The sequence below is a fragment of the Antrostomus carolinensis genome, unplaced genomic scaffold, assembly GCF_000700745.2.
Source record: "Antrostomus carolinensis isolate BGI_N321 unplaced genomic scaffold, ASM70074v2 scaffold19480, whole genome shotgun sequence".
Taxonomy (NCBI): domain Eukaryota; kingdom Metazoa; phylum Chordata; class Aves; order Caprimulgiformes; family Caprimulgidae; genus Antrostomus; species Antrostomus carolinensis.
Window position 1 is genome coordinate 48207 of NW_010289320.1, and position 19926 is coordinate 68132.

At 36.1% G+C, this 19926-nt stretch overlaps 1 protein-coding gene across 1 annotated transcript in view; it reads left to right on the forward strand.

Moving 5' to 3' along the window:
- Nucleotides 1-19926, forward strand: part of LOC104526597 (plasma membrane calcium-transporting ATPase 2) — a gene marked incomplete at its 5' end in the record, with an annotated part of 81150 nt that overhangs the window by 24588 nt on the left and 36636 nt on the right. The window contains 3 exons of the mRNA XM_029085492.1: nucleotides 11010-11267; nucleotides 12304-12429; nucleotides 18390-18515. Coding sequence (XP_028941325.1) covers nucleotides 11010-11267; nucleotides 12304-12429; nucleotides 18390-18515 — 510 coding nt within the window. The remainder of the gene's footprint in view (nucleotides 1-11009; nucleotides 11268-12303; nucleotides 12430-18389; nucleotides 18516-19926) is intronic.

The following is a 19926-nucleotide window of genomic DNA, read 5'->3' on the forward strand; positions in this document are numbered from 1 at the left end:
TTTCCCTAAATCTTGGTTAGAACATTTTGATTTAAAGCAAAAAAAAAATAGAAAAAGGGAACATTTTTGGAAGCAAGTACATTTTGTTTGTATTAGAACACAATCAAGGGGTGATGGAGCAGTTCAAGCATCCATTGCTCGGGCAGATGCCACCCTAAAAACCTTCCATGATTTGCTCTTCTGATCATTCTGCTTCAGACAGCGAGAGATTGGGTTTTGTTCATAAGGTTTTAGTAGATGAAGCATAAGCAAGAAAGACAGCTCTCAATCTGATTATCTATTTATGAAATATTTGTTGCTCTACATGAATGTTCAGTGTTTTCCTTAGGTCTGTTTAAAGCCAGCTTGCAATTAAATATTTGCATATTTTCATGGGCTTCTGTGTTTCCTGGTGCTTTCAATAATCTGCAGTGGGACTGGTAGCTGAGGAAGGGTTCAAATCCTGCTCTCCATCCAGCTGTATTTAGGAACTCCTGGAAGTTGTCAGGGATTGCTACATGAGAAATGGGAGCATTCTTCCTGCTTTCAGAAACTAACTTAAATAACCGCAGCATTGGCTTTGCCATGTTTGTACAGAGTGCCTGGATGGTTGGAACTCCTAATGTGTACAATATTTTCTTGAGATTATATATTTTTTTGCTCTCCTAAACCAACCCCAGTAGCTGCAGCGTTTTCTATGCAGGATTTTTTAGTAGTAAAGTTAGAATTCTAAATCAAACTTACCTCAGTGAAAAAATGTCAACATATGGACAACCACATCACTGCTAGTGTCAAGCTAACAGAAATTCTAATTTCTTCCTACCAGTTTTATTTGTAATGTTTTGTTTGTATTGGCACAATAGCCTACTGAAGTGGGGTCTTACAGAATATGATGATGGAAACAGGCATTCCGCCCCCTCCTTATTCCCTCTCAATCAGCCACTGCCATTTACACTGCACTCCAGCTAAGTGATTCAAAACTCATGTAGTTCTCTGGGCTCAGTTTCCTATGTTGTTAATTCAGTTTAGTACATGTATCTTTCAAACTCAGTTTGTATTTTACATTCAGTTTTGTCATAGTTCTGATATTTAAATATAATCTGAAGGGCATCCCTTATTAGTGCCTTGTGTTCTTCACTGCTGTGAATTGGTTTGCCCTGTTGTTGATGCAGTCTGGGCTTAAACACTTTTCTGATGTAGTGAAATCAGATGAGTTAGCCTCAGAAATCCTAACTGGAAGTATCAAGGTTGGCCCCTTCACTGTGGAGTATTGATACCTATTTCAGTTCTGCATTGGAACTGAATCAAGGTCTTTCAGGTTTTTTCCGCAAAATACCCCTAAGAAAAGAGCCTAAATTGAATGACTAAGCAAGAGTGTTTAAGGTTAAGACCATGAACACCTGATCTGTGTTCTTGGAACTGTGACTTAAAAGTTGAGAATTTTATAACTACATTTTTATACATCCTGGATGAATAAAAGAAACCTTCTTCCTTAACTAGAGTTTTCATGTGGACATGGATCCAACTTTTCATTTCAATAAAAATACCCGAAACAGCTGTTTCTGACAAATGTAAGCATTTTTTACATTTGATTTAATTTTTTTCAGTTTCTCTCTAGAGACAATTACATAGTAAGTGTATGTTTCTTTATGGAATAGTTGTAGGTTGTGCTAACAGATATACAAGCTGTTGTAAGCTATGTCTTTGCTAGAGGAGGTCATGGTTAGAATTGTCCCAGCACACAGCCTTCCTACTGTAGACAAAACTCTTGCCCTGTGGAATATATTATCCTGTAATGGGAACCTTAGTTTTTGACTGACTGTCTTTAGTTCTCTCAATCCTTAAATAATTAATTACTTACAAAACTTAAGAGAAGACTGATTATTTCTTTCATTATTTTGGGGTTTTTTTAAAAAACGTTGTTACTATCTCATACATTTAGTCATGTCTGTGAAGCTGTTTATGATTGTTTATTATTATGGGGTAAGTATTTTTGATGATGTGTGAAAACACTTTTGAAAATTCTTACTGGGTTGTAAAGCAAACATATTTACTGAAAAGATAATTAAGTGAATGTAATTGCTCTTTTATAAGTGTTTTGATGAAAATATATTGCATTGGTTGTTTTACAGTACACTGTGCTGGTTTTTGCCTTATTCTAAAATGCTTACAAATGCCCTACTTCTAGATTATTCAAGGTTGCATCAAAAATTTATTTAGTAGATACTGTCTTTTCTGAAGCTTCCCTATTACAAACTTCTTGATTCTTAACTTCCTACTTTTCTGACTGGGTATGCAGTCTGTCTGTCTTTCTGATTCTCTTTCCCCTTCCCTTTGAACCCATCACCTTTTGAATGAAATAGAGTGAGGTTTTCATCATCCAGTAGTGGTTTGGTTGGTTTGGGGTTTTTTGGGGCATTTTTTTTCAATTGATATTTTTTATTGAAGGGTGGAAATCTGGAAATACCATATATTTGGTGCCTCTGTAAGAGGCAACAAGAAAGAAAGCACAGGTTTGTACACAGATTAATCTTAGAGTCAGCAAGGAAAGCCTGATTTAGGTATCACACTCAGCCCAAGAACAGATAACTCTAAAGGAAGTATGGAAATGATACTGTGTATGTCATGGACCCAGAAAAAAGCAGATAGATCACTGCTAAAATACAGATGGGCTAAAGTGGAACATCAGTTTTCAGGAGCCAAGCATTTGTCCAAAGAATGGTTTCACTCTGGTTTTGCTTGGCTGTATCAAAACTATCAGTTCTCTGCTGTTCACCAGCACAGAGTGTGTTTAGGGAGCAAATTCATTACTGGATGTCAGGGATACAGATGAATGAGGTAAGTTTAAGACTTGAGCTGGCTTCAGAAACAACACATTAAGAAGTTGTAAAATGCAAAATGCTGTGTCATGTGGGACCTGCAAATTAAATAACTGTTTCGTAATGTAAAGCAGTCTATATATGGTTTCTACAAATCTGTGTTGGACTGCAAAAAGTGAAATCCCACAGATACCCTCCCTTCATTAGAGATGTGTAGATCATCAACAAAACTGCGTTACTTTAGATATTGCTCATTAGATAATTAGATAGATTTCCAGGTTGCCAAGCACAACTTAACTCTTAACTAGGGACGTGAGGTAATGAGATTGAGAATTTGGGATGAAATATAAAATCTTCCCACATCTTTTCCAGAACTAACTTCTCCAGAAGTATTAATTCTCTAAGTAAAACTCAGCTAGGACATGACCTTGCAAGCACTGACACTCTTCTTAATAAACAGAAAGAACAACTCCCAAGGTCTGATTCTTACATTTGAAAACTGTGGTTTTACCTTTTGAGCATGTGGCTAACCAGACATTTTTAGCTCTGACCAATAGACAGTAAAACTGCAGCAATCAGATGTCAAGGTTTTTCCTTGCAATCCCTAAGAACAGGACTTGTGATGAAAATTCCTTTGTTGGCCTTTCTCTGCTTTCTGTAAGTGGCAACATAAGGAAACAAAACTGAATATAATTGTACTGGAAATAGTTGTATGGTCCTGTTCCCTTCCGCTGCCTGTGGTGGAGTTAGGACCCCATCCTTTTGATTGATGTTTGCAACATGCATTTCCTTGGAGGTGCCAGTCAGAAGAATCTTGCTTGACATATTGCATCCCTTCAAGTTGAGTGAGTATTTTAATTAACATTTCTCTGCTCACAAATGTTTGTGATCAGGCTGAGGAATGTGTGAATATATATGCTTTCAGGGCTTACAGATTTGTTTCCTTGCATAAATATGTCAAAAATGTGTAAATATTTAATATTGAACTCCAAAGTTGACAGTTATATAACTAACCTACAGGGACTCCTTTTTTAAAATTTTTTTTCTTTTTTCCTCCCCCACCCCCCATTGGTGTCCTTATGTAACTAACTGATGTATCACAAAGCAAGGAATTCTCATACTATTTTCAAATAAGTATCCAAAAATCACTTTTAGTGAATATACAAGCACCCTAAACCTGAAATATCTGTAGTATAAATATCTCATGTTAGTAAATCCCTTCCCCCTGGCTGGTCACAGAAATGAATGTGTTTCTGGAGAATGCAGTCTGACTTACTGCAAGTAACTAGAAAATGTTTTTCATGGTTGAATAAGTCCTTAGAGAGTATGAAAAAAAGACAGAAAGCTTCATTTTCGATGTTCTAGTAATTTCTGCACCTTTGCTGTCAGCTGCGGCGCTGCAGTGATGCTTTGAGCCTTACTGCCTTGTGCCGTGCCTGCCTGGGAGCGCCTCAGCATCTGGTGATGCCTCCTCACGCGGGACCTGGGGAAGGAACAGAGGTACTTCAGTACCTGGCAGTCCCTCTTTGGGCTAATTTTGTAGCAAATGATATGACACAACAAGGAATTTCTAAAAATAAGTTTTACAGTATCTGTTAACAGCTAAAAAATATCTTGTTAAGGAGAGGGGTTTATGTTGTGTAATTATTGTTGCATAGTTTTTTGTTCTTTTTCCTTTTCTTACCCAACTGAATACATTTGATAAAATAAGTAACATCACTTATGGTGTTAGTAACAAGAGCCCGGCTCTGCTAATGAAAAAGCTCTAACTTAGAGCTGCTCAATTTGCTTTAATAACATCAGTTGGTGGAGATGCAGCTGAGGAAAAATGTCTTTACAGAAAGCGATTCAATAAAAAGTTTTTATCATGGGAACTGTTGTCTTTTTGATGACAAAACCAGTTTGACTGACTAAAAAAATTACCTCTGGGGGCGTTACAAGATTTTCCTAGGGAATTTAAATGCCACAAGGTATTCTCAGCTTAAAAATAGAAGTATGTAGGTTGAAAAGGTTGAAAAGTATGTAGCTGAGAGGTATGCGCTGTAGGTTGGGACCTATGAATACAGATGTTCACAGATTTTTAAAAATACACTTTTTTCTGATTTAAAAACTACTGTGCTGCAGCTTAAGACCGTATGGTTTGTAATTCTAATTGTTATCCTATTCAAAGCAGCTTTAAGAACCTCCTCATAACTGTTACTGTTGCTCTTTTTAGCTGCACAGTGCTTGAATGCTTCTTTCCGCGTTTGCCCAGATTTGGTAGATATTATGAGGAACGTGTTTGTGGTGAAATGGTGTCTATGACCTTGAAAGCATCCCAGTTTCCAACAGGACAGGGGCATGGTAATTTGCCAGGTGATGCTCTCTGGCTGTTTGTGGCCTTTTCCCTTTTTTTCCTTTCCTCCTCTCTGGCTTTCACCAAACTGAAATGATTAATAACAGCAACTCAATTATTGTCTCCTGCCAGTTCCAGTGCTGTCTTCCTGAGGTGCTTGAACCTGCTCTGTGTATCTTCTCCTTTCTCACCTTCCCCTTTGGGCACAAGTGTGTTCAAGTCTTTTCTATCGTACAGCTCCATTCCCTTTTAATATGCTAGGCCTGCCTTTCTTGTTTTTTCCTTCTGAAACCTTATATATAATTAAAGTACTGATCATGCAGTGTAGGCTTCTCAGGCTGATTTTTAAATTACTGCTAATTAATTGATTGCATAAAAGGGTCCAGTGCAGGCTAGTGCCTGGGTATTTGCTCAGCTTTCCAGGTTCCTGGGCAGGTTTTGGAGCTGACAGCTCTTGTGCCCAGGTTGCTCGCAGTCTCTGATGAGATGGAAACCCAGGTTGCTGTGACTTCAGATGGACTGACCATGTGTGCTGGTTTGATTTACTTTCCCACTCTTTTTTTTTCCTGAATCCTCTTTACCTTTGGATTCTATCTTCCTTTCATCTGCCTTCTATAGAAAACTTATTCAACCATCTTTGACCTATTTCTGGTCAAATTTTAAGCTTTTAAAATTCTGTTCTCCTTCCACAAGCTTTTGGTAATGTTTTTCTGAGATATTTTATGGAGGACACAATCATATTAGTCCCTTTTTGTATTTTGAAATGTTCTTTGAGGCCACACTGTCAGATCCTTCCGCTCCTCTGTGGGGGATTCAGCTCACCTCTAGGTTCCTGCACACTCTTTTTGAATAAGCTAATCCCTTTTATGCCTTCAACTGCTTTTTTTAATGCTAAAGGAGTTACAGCTTTTTACATTCTTGACTTGCAATCAAATCTTTATGATTTCAGTTTCAAACTGAGTATGCATTTTCTGTCTCATAAGTATGAGACTTTAGGGAATGACACACACGGCATATGTTCATAGTTATGGTAGAAAATAGCTTCAGATTAAAAACTTGTTTACTTTTTTGAAATTGAATTTTCTGACAGATAGGACCTATGTTAAATACAATTTTAAATGGGTACTTCACAATTCACAGTCCTGGAATAAAACCCTACCACAAATCACATATGCATATTCAAAGTTCTTTTGCGATGCTTTCAGTCTGTGCCTTTCACTGAAATCTCAGGTAACACTGGGACCCAAGTACTATCCTGTGAAAGTACAACAGCAATCATGGACCTTAACACAATTTTTTAACACTTCTATGGGAATTCTTAATAAACATTAGATGGTTGAAACTATATTTTATTACTTAGGCTTATTATTACATCTTTAGTGTGTCTTATTTGTATTCCTTATTTTCCCCTTATCTGTAAAGTCAATATTGTGTCACTCTGTGTGCTACAATAAGGAGGACAGATAGTTTAAGTGTGTAGTTAAGAAATATGGGGTTTTTTTCTCCTGTGAATACCTACATTTCTTCCTGTAAAGTCATAAAAGTCTTTCTAGAATGTCTAGAAAATCCTGTGTGATATAATGGCAGAAGAAAAAGAAAAAAAAAATTGTTTTCCTTAAGTATATAAGAAAGAATTCTGCAAACTTATACCAATGGAGATGCAAGTTTCCTTTTTTTTGTCTCTTGAAAAGGAATACTTCTAAAATAGTTTTGAAGCAAGAAAAGAACATAGTTCAAGGAAATGTTTCCTGACAGGTCATCTCTTGAAGGGCAGGTTGCATTTTTACATCCTGCTTGTCTGTAAATCTCTGTTTAAAAACAACCCTGTTCTGAAATCTTACTGTTGTAAGAACTAGAAAGTTATTTACTCCATCAAAGATGCTAGAGTTCATTCCTATAATAAGAATGATCTGCACATTTTGAATTAATCTATCTAACACTTTTATCCCATTTCATTTCTGTGGGACTGTAAAAAGCAAAGACAAAATTCTGGGCAAGTCTTATGATCAGCTTGGTTAATCATTTCAGGGACCTGGTTTTAGTTATGTAAGGCTAGATCCACAAAAAGTGCAATGTCATTGCTGAACTGTTGTTACAAGTATGTACCTGCAGATCCAAGATACTCCAAAGCCTTGCTCAGCTGCTGCTTGAACTTGGAGATACCTAGTGCTTTACGTTCTAACTCCTTACATGGGATTAAATGGGAATCAGCTAGAGCAGACAGGAAAACAGATGTTCCTGGTGCTTAGGAGTGGACATGCTTGGCCAGCCTACAGGCTGGGCATCTGCGGGGCAGTAAGATTCCCACTTGTGCAATATTAGCCTTTTGTGGTCTTCAAAATTGAGGTCCTGAGTTCTGATCCTTTGAGAGAGAGGGGGGAAAAGAAAAAAAAAATAGTGTCTCCCATATCCCGATTAACTGTTTTAATTTTGAGTTATATTGAATAAAAGCAGTGGGAGCTGTCTGCTTCATGCTACCTGCCACCTCTGTGGGTGAATTAATCTTAGTGTGTCGGATAACCTGGCCCCATGGATCACTGCAAGAAGCAACATTTCGAGTTTTATAGAAGCCACATTGAATTTTGACCAGTAAGGATTCTAAAATCCATAAAGCAACTCACCATTTCCTCCATCCATCTAAAAAACTAACTTCTGATTTTGATCATGTCTGTCAATTAATTTCCCTACTCCTGGCTCTCAATCCAAGAATTCCTTCCTTTCCTCCAAATACCTTTCCTCCATCTGAATCCAGCATTGACTGATTGAATGAAGAGAAAATAAATGAAATGCATTTGAACATTTGTTGTTTCCATTTGGGTTATAGAGAATTTTCTCAGGATTTTAAAAGTTAAAATGATTAATTGTTAGTCAGTGCGGAAGCTTGTCAAGTTTAGGGATATTTCCCAAGAATTTGATCTAAGTTCAGACTCTTTTCACCAGATTGTCTTTCATTCTTACATTTTTTCAGCCGTAACACGAAGAGTGAATTATGTTCTTTGCTTGTGCATAATCTATAAGACAGGTAAACACAATTCTTTTCATCTTGATGATAACATCTTGTGTTATTTGCATATGTTAGGTATGTATTATTCACATGGTATGTTAGACTATTTTTTCTGGTTATATGAATGAACATACTAGGATTGGTATTGTTTATATTAACATGGAAATCAGTTCTGACAACACATGCACACAGATTTCATTGCTCAGGTCAATGAATAGTTTTATTTTTTACCTGTTTTTACTGAATCAAGAAGTTTGGCTTTTTCCCTGAAGGGACACAGAAATACTCTCCCAGCCATTCAGGGTACGGTGTGTTAGTACTGAGTCCAGGTGCACTGACTACCTGTCGCTTTGTTTCTCTGACACATCTCAGAGGCAGTGACCAGACCTATTGGTTCTTTGGAATAATAGCAAGGACTTTCTCAAGACTGGTGGCTTTCTGTTGTAGAATGAGGATATTCTGCTCATCTAATATTACTATAAAGTTTATGTGTGTCCAGAGCCATAATGGGATCCTACTCGTGAAGGACAAAGCACAGCTTGTGTTTTTCAAATGGCTGGTTTTTTTGAGGATGCTGATAAATAGAAGTTTTTCATTTGAGCTATAAGTATTACATTATATTAATTCTTGATTTTGTAGAAGATATCATGGTATAAATAATCAGTAACCCATATGCAGAAATGAAAGATTTCCAGTGAAAGCATAAGACGGCATGCTACAGAATAAAGTAAATAAATATCAACCCAGTGGAAATGCCTAAAATCGCTGAAGAGCTGCGCTGCCCACCTCTGTGGGTCCGTCTGCAAGGTGCTGTTGTCAGTTCACCTGGACCAAGGGATCTCCACAGGAAACAACACCTGTTTGTACTTTTGTACAAGCCAGACTTAAGTTTCCATCAGGGAGGATTTTAAAATCTAAAAAGAAAATAAAATCAGTCTCTGCCTGTGGCTAGATAGACCATGTTTCTTTTGTGAGAACTAGGAGAGAAGGTACGCTGTTAAAAAGAACAGAATATTCATGATACTTAATTCTAAATCATATCTAATGAGAAATGAATATATTTGCCAAAACAGAATTACTTGTACTAGGAAACCGCTTAATCCAAACACGCGAAAAGTGAATCTGCTGATTTGGAAAAGGAATCTAAAATCTGTCATAGACCAATTAAAGATGATTATGGTTAAACAGAGCACAGTTCATTAGTCCTTCCCAGAAGTAATGTTCTGCTGAAGGAAGAAATTGAAGATGTGGTTTGTAAGTTGCCTTTGTGACTGGTTTTAAGTAGCTTAAGGCACTGAACTTAGCAAAGGTTACTTAATTTCTGTCTTGGGTACTATAAAAATGGTTTCTTTAGCAAGGTTCTTGTCCCCCTGATGAAGGTTCACATGGGTCATCAGTCTAAGGGCATCCCTGCTAGGAAGGGCTCCTCTCTTGGGAGTGTGCTTTGCCTTTCAATTAAGTCCAAATTTAAGCTACAGAGAACACTGGTAAAAACTCTGTTTATCTTAATTTTCTCCTGTTCATTTGTTGGAGGTTCAGTCTCATCTTTCTTCCTTTGACTTTTGGTAATTTTGTTACTGTTCATACACAAGAGTAATTACTCAGCTGGTTAATGAGTTATGCTGCTTATGTTACAGGAAAATCTTTGAAACTTAAAAATAGAAGTCAAATTGCTTCTTAATTCCCCGCAGTGACAGGTGACGAATATACGAAAATTAAACTTCAGTCATAGATGGAAGCAACACGGTTGCTAAACTGCTAAACTCCCTGGTAGCTGGGTGAGATGGAAAAGCTATGTCAGATGCCTACCTAGTTCAGTTTGTCATGAAAAATTAAAAGATTTCTTTTCTCCCTCGGTCACTCAGGAGAAGCAGCTCCATTGTTCAGCCCCATTTCTTTTCTTCTCTCCTGTCAGTTGGGATATCTCTGAATTATGTGATTCTAATATGTGTACTTTGCTGTCCACTGCTATAAACTGCCTTTTGTAGGTCTTAGTTCAGTAAGAAGGAGTTTAGTTTTATTTTGTGAATACTAGCTAGGAAATTTATTTAAATTTGTTTAAATTTTAATTGCATATTACTTTGAAACAAATAACTAGCAGATGTGTATAAAACAATTCAGAATTAACATTTCAGAATTAATACACTGAATGTATTTTTTTAATACTGTTTTACTTGTGACAAAAATAATATACTTTCAGCTATATAAGCATGCCACTGTGCTTCTCTGTAAGAAAGGATGATGAATTAATATCAGGCTATTATTTTTACTCAATGCTTTACTTATTTCATTATCACATTAAATGCCTAATATATTTAGTTAATCTCAGTATTTTTTAAACAAATGTTCCTTATTAGCGTGTTTAGTTTAAAACATTAAGAAATTGTATTGAAAATTGTTTCTTTCCCTTTCTGTTTTAATATAATGTTTTTTCTTCAATCTTAATTCAATGTCATTACTTTGTGCTGGTGGATGGTACCCATTGTTTTAGTCCTTCTTGCCACTCTGAGTAAGTTGTCCTTATTTCTGGAAATGCTTGATGGCTTAGGTGAAGATATCAACCCTTCTATTAGGTTACAGAATTGATGCCTTATTTTTTCTAGTTGTTTAGTTTGGGTTTTCCAAGGATAGCTTGTTCAGTAGAAAAATCGAAAGATCCAAAATTTCTATTGATTTGTTTTCTCTCTTTTTTCCTCAGACATCTTTATTTCTACCTTTTCTCTACTCTGCCATGTTTCATTTAGCAGACAGTACTTTGAAAAGCAGTTCTGTTCCTTAACCTTGTTGTCATTTCACAGCACGTTGTTCTTGTGAGAAACACGATAAACCCAGTCTTCGCTTGACTGCATGATTCTTCATGTTGTCTCTGCAGGCTGTGGTACTGCAACAGGAGGAGCTGAGGATGAAGGTGAGGCTGAAGCTGGCTGGATTGAAGGTGCTGCCATTCTGCTCTCTGTTATCTGTGTTGTTCTTGTCACTGCCTTCAATGACTGGAGCAAGGAGAAGCAGTTCCGTGGGCTTCAAAGTCGTATTGAGCAGGAACAGAAATTTACTGTTGTCCGAGGTGGACAGGTTATCCAAATCCCAGTGGCAGAGATAGTAGTTGGGGACATTGCACAGGTGAAATATGGTAAGTTTTGTCTAGATGACTACTTTTCTGAACTTTATTTATTCTCTTTTCCCTTTCTAGCAGCATAGACTCACTTCACTGGAAGTGATTTAAAAGACAGAGAATTATGTGGTGTCGTTATTGTCCATGGTAAGATAACAATAGTTATTTCTATATCTAGCTTATAGATATAGAAATAGGCTGTTAGGGCAGAAGGAAAACTTAAGCTACTTGCTATAAAATTGCACTAGGTAATTAATTTTGGTTTTGTAATCTTCACTTCCCTTCACTGACAAGGACAAGAACTGTTCCTACAAAGGTAACCGACTTTGATGGAGAATTACACTATTTGGAATTTTTGGTTTCTGTCCAGTTAGGAATAAGAGGAAGTATTTTTAAAAGCCCTGTGAAAGGGAATTGTGCCTCTGTGCTCTCCACACTTGGTAGGCTGCTCCAAAGCTATGGATCCTGTAAGTCCCCCCAGAAAGGATGCTTCTAGTAGGTGGATGCGCTATAATTCTGTGCCATGGGGACAGCCCTGTGCTGCAGTGAACATGAAGACCTTTGCAGGAACTTTTGTGTACTCTGTGACAGAACTGGCAAATTCCACCAAAATGCCTGTTCTGTCAACCAATGAGTCTCCCCTGGCCTTGGCTAAGGGCATCTTGAGAGGGGAAGGGGAAGGGCAGCTTGACTGTTTATTAGCCACTGTTAATGCCTATGAAGTCTGGTAGAAAAAGAAACCTTCATGTCAGGTTAAGAAGAATGTTCCCCCTGCCAGTGATTTTTGTGTTAATCGTACGTTAAATGTGATGCATTCTAATGCTGGGATAGCATCAGGCAAAAAATACTTGCAATACAAAGACCTGTCCCTATAGGACTGCAATAATATCGCTGATACGGACTGATACAGTAGTGCTTCTTTCACTTTTGCTTTCATTTTCTATTTCAATGCAATTGTTGTCAATTGCGATTTTATAATAAAAATCATTATGTAAGTATAAAAACAATCTTACTAACCCACTGTGGTTTTCCATTACCATTTTCTTACTAAAAGGTGATCTTCTACCTGCTGATGGGATATTTATTCAAGGAAATGATCTTAAAATTGATGAAAGCTCTTTAACTGGAGAGTCAGACCAAGTCCGCAAATCTGTTGACAAAGATCCAATGCTACTGTCAGGTAAATCTGCCTGAATTCTTACTGGGTTCTCTTTTATGCTCTGCTTTGTTTTGCCATGTCACCAGGTTTTAGTGACCTAAACACAACTGATCCTTTGAACACAGACACTGGCCTCATCTGTTTCTAACAAACAACGTGCTGTTGTTTTTGATTGTGTGCAACTATTTCTGATCATCATTCTTATTTATAAAGTGAGATAGTAATGAAACATTTTCAGAGGAAGAGGAAAGTATCACTGAGGGAAATAACAATTGTTTCAATTCATTGTGTGCTCGTTTTAATTCAACCATTACATTTCAAAGCCTTTTAAAGTCTCTTTAAACAGTTTGTGTGCTTACTGGATATAATAGAAAGAAACAATGTACTCAGAAGGAAATGAATATACTAAAATATTGTGGGTTTGACTTCTCTGGTAAATTCAAGTTATGTCCCTCTGGCTCCTTGGTATACTGTAAGGTAACTTAAGGAAGCATTCTGACTTTCCCAAGTAGTCTGTGAAACTACAGACTGTCATTTTTGCTAGATTTACAATAATTTATCCTAGTAGTGCAGAAATTTAGACTTGATTGTAGATTTAATAATTCTTTTGGAGATGCTTTGCAGTGTGTAAACTGGGAGGTCTGCAGTGATATTTTCAGGAAGGGTAGCTCACTATTATTGTTTATAACAAAATATGTAATACAATGTTGTCCTTGAAATATTTTTGTTTTGTTTTTCATTTTTTTTTTCTTAGCTGATAGTTGTACTATTTTGTAAATATAACTTCATAACTGGCATAAAATTTACATTTTAGATAGTTTTAATAATGATAGTTTCTTACAGAAACTTCTATCCTGACATATCATGGACTTCTATCAATTAAAATATCCTGTTCTTGAATTCCAGAAGTTTTCTGATTATGAAGTTTCTATTGATTCATGTACTCACATAATTCTAAATTGAATTAGGTCTTTTTGAACTTGCATATGTTTTCAGTGGTGGCCATGGAAAGGAAAAAAAAAAAAAGATATTGCCCTGAAAGGCATGGTGGAAAGAGAAAGGGAAAGCAGTCAATTTAGGAGAAAAGAGATTTTTGTCTTGCTTCCCAAAACTCAAATTTCTTTACTATAAGACAGAAATTTGTCTTTACTGTTTTACTGCAGAGTTAAATGTAGTTTATACTCTTTATTTTTCTCTATTACTATGTAATCTCTATTGTGACAGAAGGTGAAGAATTAATGTGATATTTTAACAAGCATTGCACAGACCTTTGTTTCATACTTATACTAATGAATTTTTACTCATGCTGTGTTTGACAATCCCTGAACTCTATTTGCTGAGCAGCAGAGTTGATGATTTGAGATTCTTTCATGCAAAAAACCTACCTTCTTCTGTAGATACAGTGCAGGGTTTAACCCCAATAATGTGGGAGCTGATGTGCCCATGGGAAATTTTTAGTAGTCCAAAAATACGGCAACCGCTGTGTCTTTCAGAGTGAGTTTGACCTGGTTTAAAAGCAGAGTTCCTGTTGGATGTTAGCCTAGACCTATATTTTTATAAAACTTGTTTAAAGAAAAATAAAAACCAAACCACCCCTCACAAAACCAGCAAACAAACCTTAAGTTTTCCTCCTATCTTTGCACCTGAAGACATCAGTAAAGTATCTCCAAAATAGGCTTTTGGAATTTAGACAAATATTGTCAGGATGTTGCTTGCCGCTTAATTCTTCCTTAATTATCTGTTGGGAATTAAAACAGTCCAGGCTTGACAGAGGAATAACTGAAAAAAGGTAACATTTGAATTGCAGCCACAGTTTGTTTTCCGAGTCTAAATTTGGTGAAAGATAAACACCCTGAATCAGGAAGTATTATTTTCACCATTGGCACCTGAAACAACATTTTTAATATTCAAACGGCTTCAATGACATAATTAAACTAAATGAGTTTCTGTGCTTAATGTCCTGTTTAATCATCCAGATAGTCATTGACTGTACTTGAGAAGCAATTCTAGGAGTACAAGTGCTGACTGAACCAGATGGTTCATTTCCATCTGTATAAAGCACATTTTGTACCACCTAGGATGGCAGAAATGGAAATACAGATTCAGATACACCTGAAACCAAAAGCAGCAGCTTCTCTTCTACAGTTCCACTCTGCTTCTGCCTCAAACATTTTCTGTCTTTTCATTTGTTAACAGAGATTTGCAGGCATAGTGTAGCATAAGCCATTGCATCGAAAGTCATCAACTTAAGCAAGACTGTGGTGACATTAAATTTCTTTGCAGTGAGCATGGGCATGTATCAACCAACAGATGAAGACAGCTTAGGTAACCAAACTGACTGCTGCTCAGATGTCTTGATTGAAGCTGATGTGCCCTTTAAGTTTCGTGTAGTTCAAAGTTCAGAGAAATTTGTGATTCCTAAATACAGACGTTTTGAATATGAGTCTGGCCTTAGTATTGCACACAGTGAAGTATTTTGGGGTACCATATAATAATAGTTAACACTGTAAAAAAATACCTTTTGAGGCTTACAGTTTAAAACTTTTTTCCAGGGTATTTTAGATTAATTTGATGAAGGTATGAGAGAGTTACATAGAGAAGCTCACCTAATGTAGTTCTCACTGAATGAGACTGACAGAGCATTACTTTGTCCTAACCTAACTTTTACAAGTGCCTATTCCTGTCGATGCACAATAAGCATTTGAAACAAAGAAAACAGAGCTTATTCAAAAACAAATAAATAAAATAAATCTCTTGGTCATGGTGCTTTGTTATTTTTTGGAAATAAAAAGGAAACTTGATTAAGGAATCGGGTCAGTTATTGCCTGGAGAAAAATCATTCTGATTCTGTCTTAATTCCCTGCCAGAAAATATTCCAAGCTAGGCTTCTAACACAGCAGAAATTTTCAGAACAGAGCAGCTAACTTCAGATGGTCCAAATTATGTGGATATGTCAGAATTACTTGTAGATAAGTTCTTTCTGGAAAACTCTTTCTTGTTTATAGAGGATAATTGTGATGGTTGATTCACTTAATTATTAACTTCAGTAATCTCATAATAATTGCAGTGACTAAATCAGTTGTTTAGATCTGCAGATAGAGAATTTTTGTTCACCACAAATTTACTGGAAGTAGCAAAGAGGTATAAAATGCCCAAACTGCCATGCTCTGGTTTTCTTTTCTTGTTTTTCAGCCCTGTTTCCAATCTATTTAACGAGCACTATTACTAGATTTGCGGGTTTCTGAGCAGTTACGTGTTTAGTTGCATTTTTGTCTGAAAAAGTATGTGCTGTAATATAGGTTCCTTATCTGTCTAATCTGTTTTTCTCTTTTCTTACTAAACTAGTAATCTCTGTCTTGGAATATTCACCATTTATCAACTTCAAATTAAATACTCAGCATGTGAAAAAATGGGCTTTACTAATATTGAAAAATTAATCTTGAGAGGGAAATAAGTCAGTAGAATTATTCAACATGAAGTTGAAACATAATGCTTAGTGTACAAATGAAGTCAAAAATATGCATTCATTCCAGAATTCCGTTTATGTAACAACAGCTGATTGAAGTCATAGAGCCCATTTCTTTATTTGAGCTAATGTAATTATAATACCACTTAAATCGTGTAGTTCCCAGAGTTAGGTGGAAGGAGGTTCAGCTCTTGGGTTTAGCTTAGATGCTGAAGAATTTTTCCAATAGTACTTCTGGAACATTAAGCTGATAATCAATTAATACTTGCTCCAACACATGCTTTTCTATGGACCTTGACAGTTTTGAATTATGTTTTACAAGACTAATGTTAAGAAAAGATTCAGAGAGTCATTTCAAGCTCAGGCATTTCTGCCCTGGCCAGGTGTGCAGAGGGAAGCTTGAAATCTGGTGGGTGCATGTTTTTGTACTAAAGCTGGCTTTGAACCACAGCTGTGCATGGTGGTTTTTGGAGGATATTTCTACCCACCTTTGTAGTCCAGCACATAAGAAGATTACTTCCAAACAAAACATAGAAATACAAAAAGCAAGTTCTTAATTAAAATGTATTTTAAATGGTGTTACATCTTAAAGGAAGTTCCTCTAAATTTCTGAGGGAAGTTTCAGACATTCCCTGTTTTGTCTGAACCAGTGCAGCCAAGCCTATTCTGGTTTGTAAAGTTCTTTTCTGTTCCTTTAGGCTTGAATGTAGCTTGGTTTTTGTTGTTTGGGTGGCAGTTCTCATTTGCATGTTTGTGATGAAAGAAAGCAAATGACTTTTTAAGGAATCAGATTTTATCTCAGAAAGCCACAGGAGCAGTTCTCAATGCATGAGAAGGTCTGTTGCTTTTTTTTTTTTTTTTTTTTTTTTAATATATCTGACCATTAGTGCATTTTTGTTTTTATTTGGCTTATTTCTGCTGAAATTTTCTTAGTGTTCTGATGAGATATTTATGCTCTCAAATTAGGCTTAGTGTTGACAGATGTTCTCTCTGTTCTGTGTTTCTGTTTTCTTTTTAAGAACATGAGAGATTTTGATTATTTAGAGAATGATTATAAATAGATAGTTGCATTGCTTAGTAAGTTCTAGGACAGCATCTGGATGAGCAGTAATAAGAAAATGGTATTTTTTTAAAAAATGGGTTGCAAGTGTGTGGCATAGGTATAAAATATTGATCTATTTAAAGACACAGTCCATATATCTTTCCTTTTTTCAGCTTTTGAGATAACTCAGTGAAATTATTTAGATGAGGATGGACCCAATAAAATGTTTTTTAAAAGGGAGGGGAGAAAGAATCTTTCCATAGCCGTTCAGGTTTCATAGATTTGAATGCCCAGTTAGGATTCTCCATGAGAAATTAATTATATTCCCCACTTGCTCGATGCACCAGGCTCACAGTTCAGGTTGGTTAAAAGCCATTTTGCAGGACTTTGCAGAAAGCTTGTTTGAAGGTTTCTTTTTTACTGTAGCTTCAGGTGTGCCCTGCTGTGGTACATTTCAGAACTACAGGCATCAGTGAATGACTTTAGTTTTAAAATATTGAGAAGTAGAGGGTAAGTGATAGGGTGAGATAGTTGAGAAAAGGCATACCAGAGACTTTCCCTGGGGTTTTTTTGTTTAGGACAGTTAATGACTCTACCTAGTTCATGCTGTTAGAGAATGAATTTTTTTTGTTTAGGACAAACTCTACCTAGTTCATGCTGTTAGAGAATGAATGAATAGTGGTGTTGTCTTAAGGAAAGTAAATGTAGAACCTTACATTTATGGCAAATTGGATAATTGTAAAGCAGTACAATGTAACTGTTGAAGCGAGGTGAGGATCTAAGGAACAATTACTTAATGTAAGTTAAACAAATGATCCTTCTCAGAAAAACTTGTTTTGATTTGGTTTAGAGTAATAGAAATCTGTCATGCTGAATTTGTTTTCAAATATGCATCAGATTCTTACTACTATTTAGGAATCTCCTGAGCTAATTAATAATTTCCTTGAAGTTTTTTCTCTGTATTGATTTTTCAAGTTTAAGGATGTGAAAATGTTTTTTAAAATCTTTTTTTTCTATGCCTATAAATCGACTGTAACTGAGAAGGGTGAGAGAAGTTGCACACATTTTCATGTAATAGTATTCCATGTACAGCCAGTGTCATCTTTACTAGAGTCACAGAGGAATGTTTGCAGAACTCTGAAAAAATATTTTAAAAGTTACAAGAATTAACTGTGTGACACTAAAATATTATCTTCTCAGATTATGTCAACTTGGTTAGCGACAACATTTCTTTTAAAAATGGAATCTGATGTGTGTGGTTAATGGATGTGCAGCCTAAGATTTGCAGTGAAGCATCCATTCTTGGTTGAGAATAATATAGAACAATTGGTATTATTTTTGATATATAATTATATAGATTTTTAAAGTGTAACAAATCTCTCTCAGTACTACAGTAAAAGTCTTGCATAAAATATTTAATGGTTGTTCTTTTTATTTTTTTAGTAATATATAACTTGTGTTGCATATTTTCAGGTACTCACGTCATGGAAGGTTCTGGACGAATGCTTGTAACTGCTGTGGGTGTGAATTCTCAGACAGGGATCATCTTTACTCTGCTAGGTGCTGGAGGAGAAGAAGAAGAAAAGAAAGATAAGAAAGGTAAATTTCACATGTAAATTTCACACATAAGGATGCTCTGAAGAAAGCTCTTGGGCTCTGTGTAGCCAGAGCTCTCCTCAATTCTTGAGAAATAAATAAGATTTTTAAAACTTCCTTTTTTGTATACATTTTTGTCATTACATGTCACACAGAAAAACAGCAAAAGCTGTTAACCAATAAATAAATTGGATAACAAGATGTTTTTCCAGTGTGAAATTGCAGACTCGCAGTACATAATTAAATGCAAGGGAAGACACAGGCATGCTCCCATTGCCGTGTCTTCCTTCCATAAATCCATGCTCACCTAAAATTTGCTAAGGTTTCACTCTTGTGCATTTACATCCATGTAATATTTTTTTCAGAAAAAAAAAACGAAACAAAACTTGGCCATGGAAATGATGTCTTTGAGCTTCAAAAATAAAGATAAGATGTGGCTTTTTGCTAGCCTAGTTTTTTAATGTCAGTGACTGACTTTAGAGGCATTTTAATTTCTTAAGGCATAAAGGTCAAACTAAGAATAGTAAAAGACAAGAAAGTAGCAGTAAATGTTAATAGAGAGTTCAACTTTGATGTCCTGTATCAGTCAAGAAGTCTTTTTACTCTTTGCTTTATTAGAGCGTGATGACATAAGCAGTTGCTAATTTATAGGTTTCACACTAAGCGGAAATATGATTTAATGTGTCCTTTTCCAGTTTTTGTTCATACAGTCTTGTAAATTGTGCAAGTCTACTTTCAGAATTTTGTTCCCACTTTGTTCTAAGAATATTTGTCTTTCAGACATAATTAAAGGCCAGCTGATACCTGGTTTTAGACACTTCCACTCTCTTTAGTGGTTTTCACTATTAATAAAAAAGAGTAGTAGTAGTATAACTTAAAATTTTCCTTAGTATCTGTCAGGCAGTGTGATTCCACTTTTTTTTCATTTCCATCCTTTTAATTTGAAACTACAGATAGGAAGGCCAAAGTCCAATGGTTTTCATGACCTACATTTTCCATTTCTGAACATGTTCAAGTGGTTGCACTTGCCTCCACGTTTCTCTGAGGAAATATCTTTTTACTTCATGAAAGACTTTATGAAATGTTTACCATTACATTTGTACACAGAAATACCTGCTAGGCATGGTAAGTTCTAGGAACATTAAAAGGAGATGAAGACCAAAACTTCCCGAAGTAAAACTCTTTCATGTCAGAGTAGTTTTGAGCAGTGTCTGAGAGTCTAATCTTGTTTCCATAAAGAGAAAGGCTCCTAGACACGGACCTCACTGACCTTTCAAGATCTGGCAGCATCTGTTTTGGCAGTGTCTAAGGATATTGTTTGTAGGTGAGAAGGAGGAACTTAAGTAGCTGTTGGAAGTGACAGCTGTCTGCCCGGAGGTCCTTTGTTTAACTGGGCTGGGCGCCCCTGTGTATT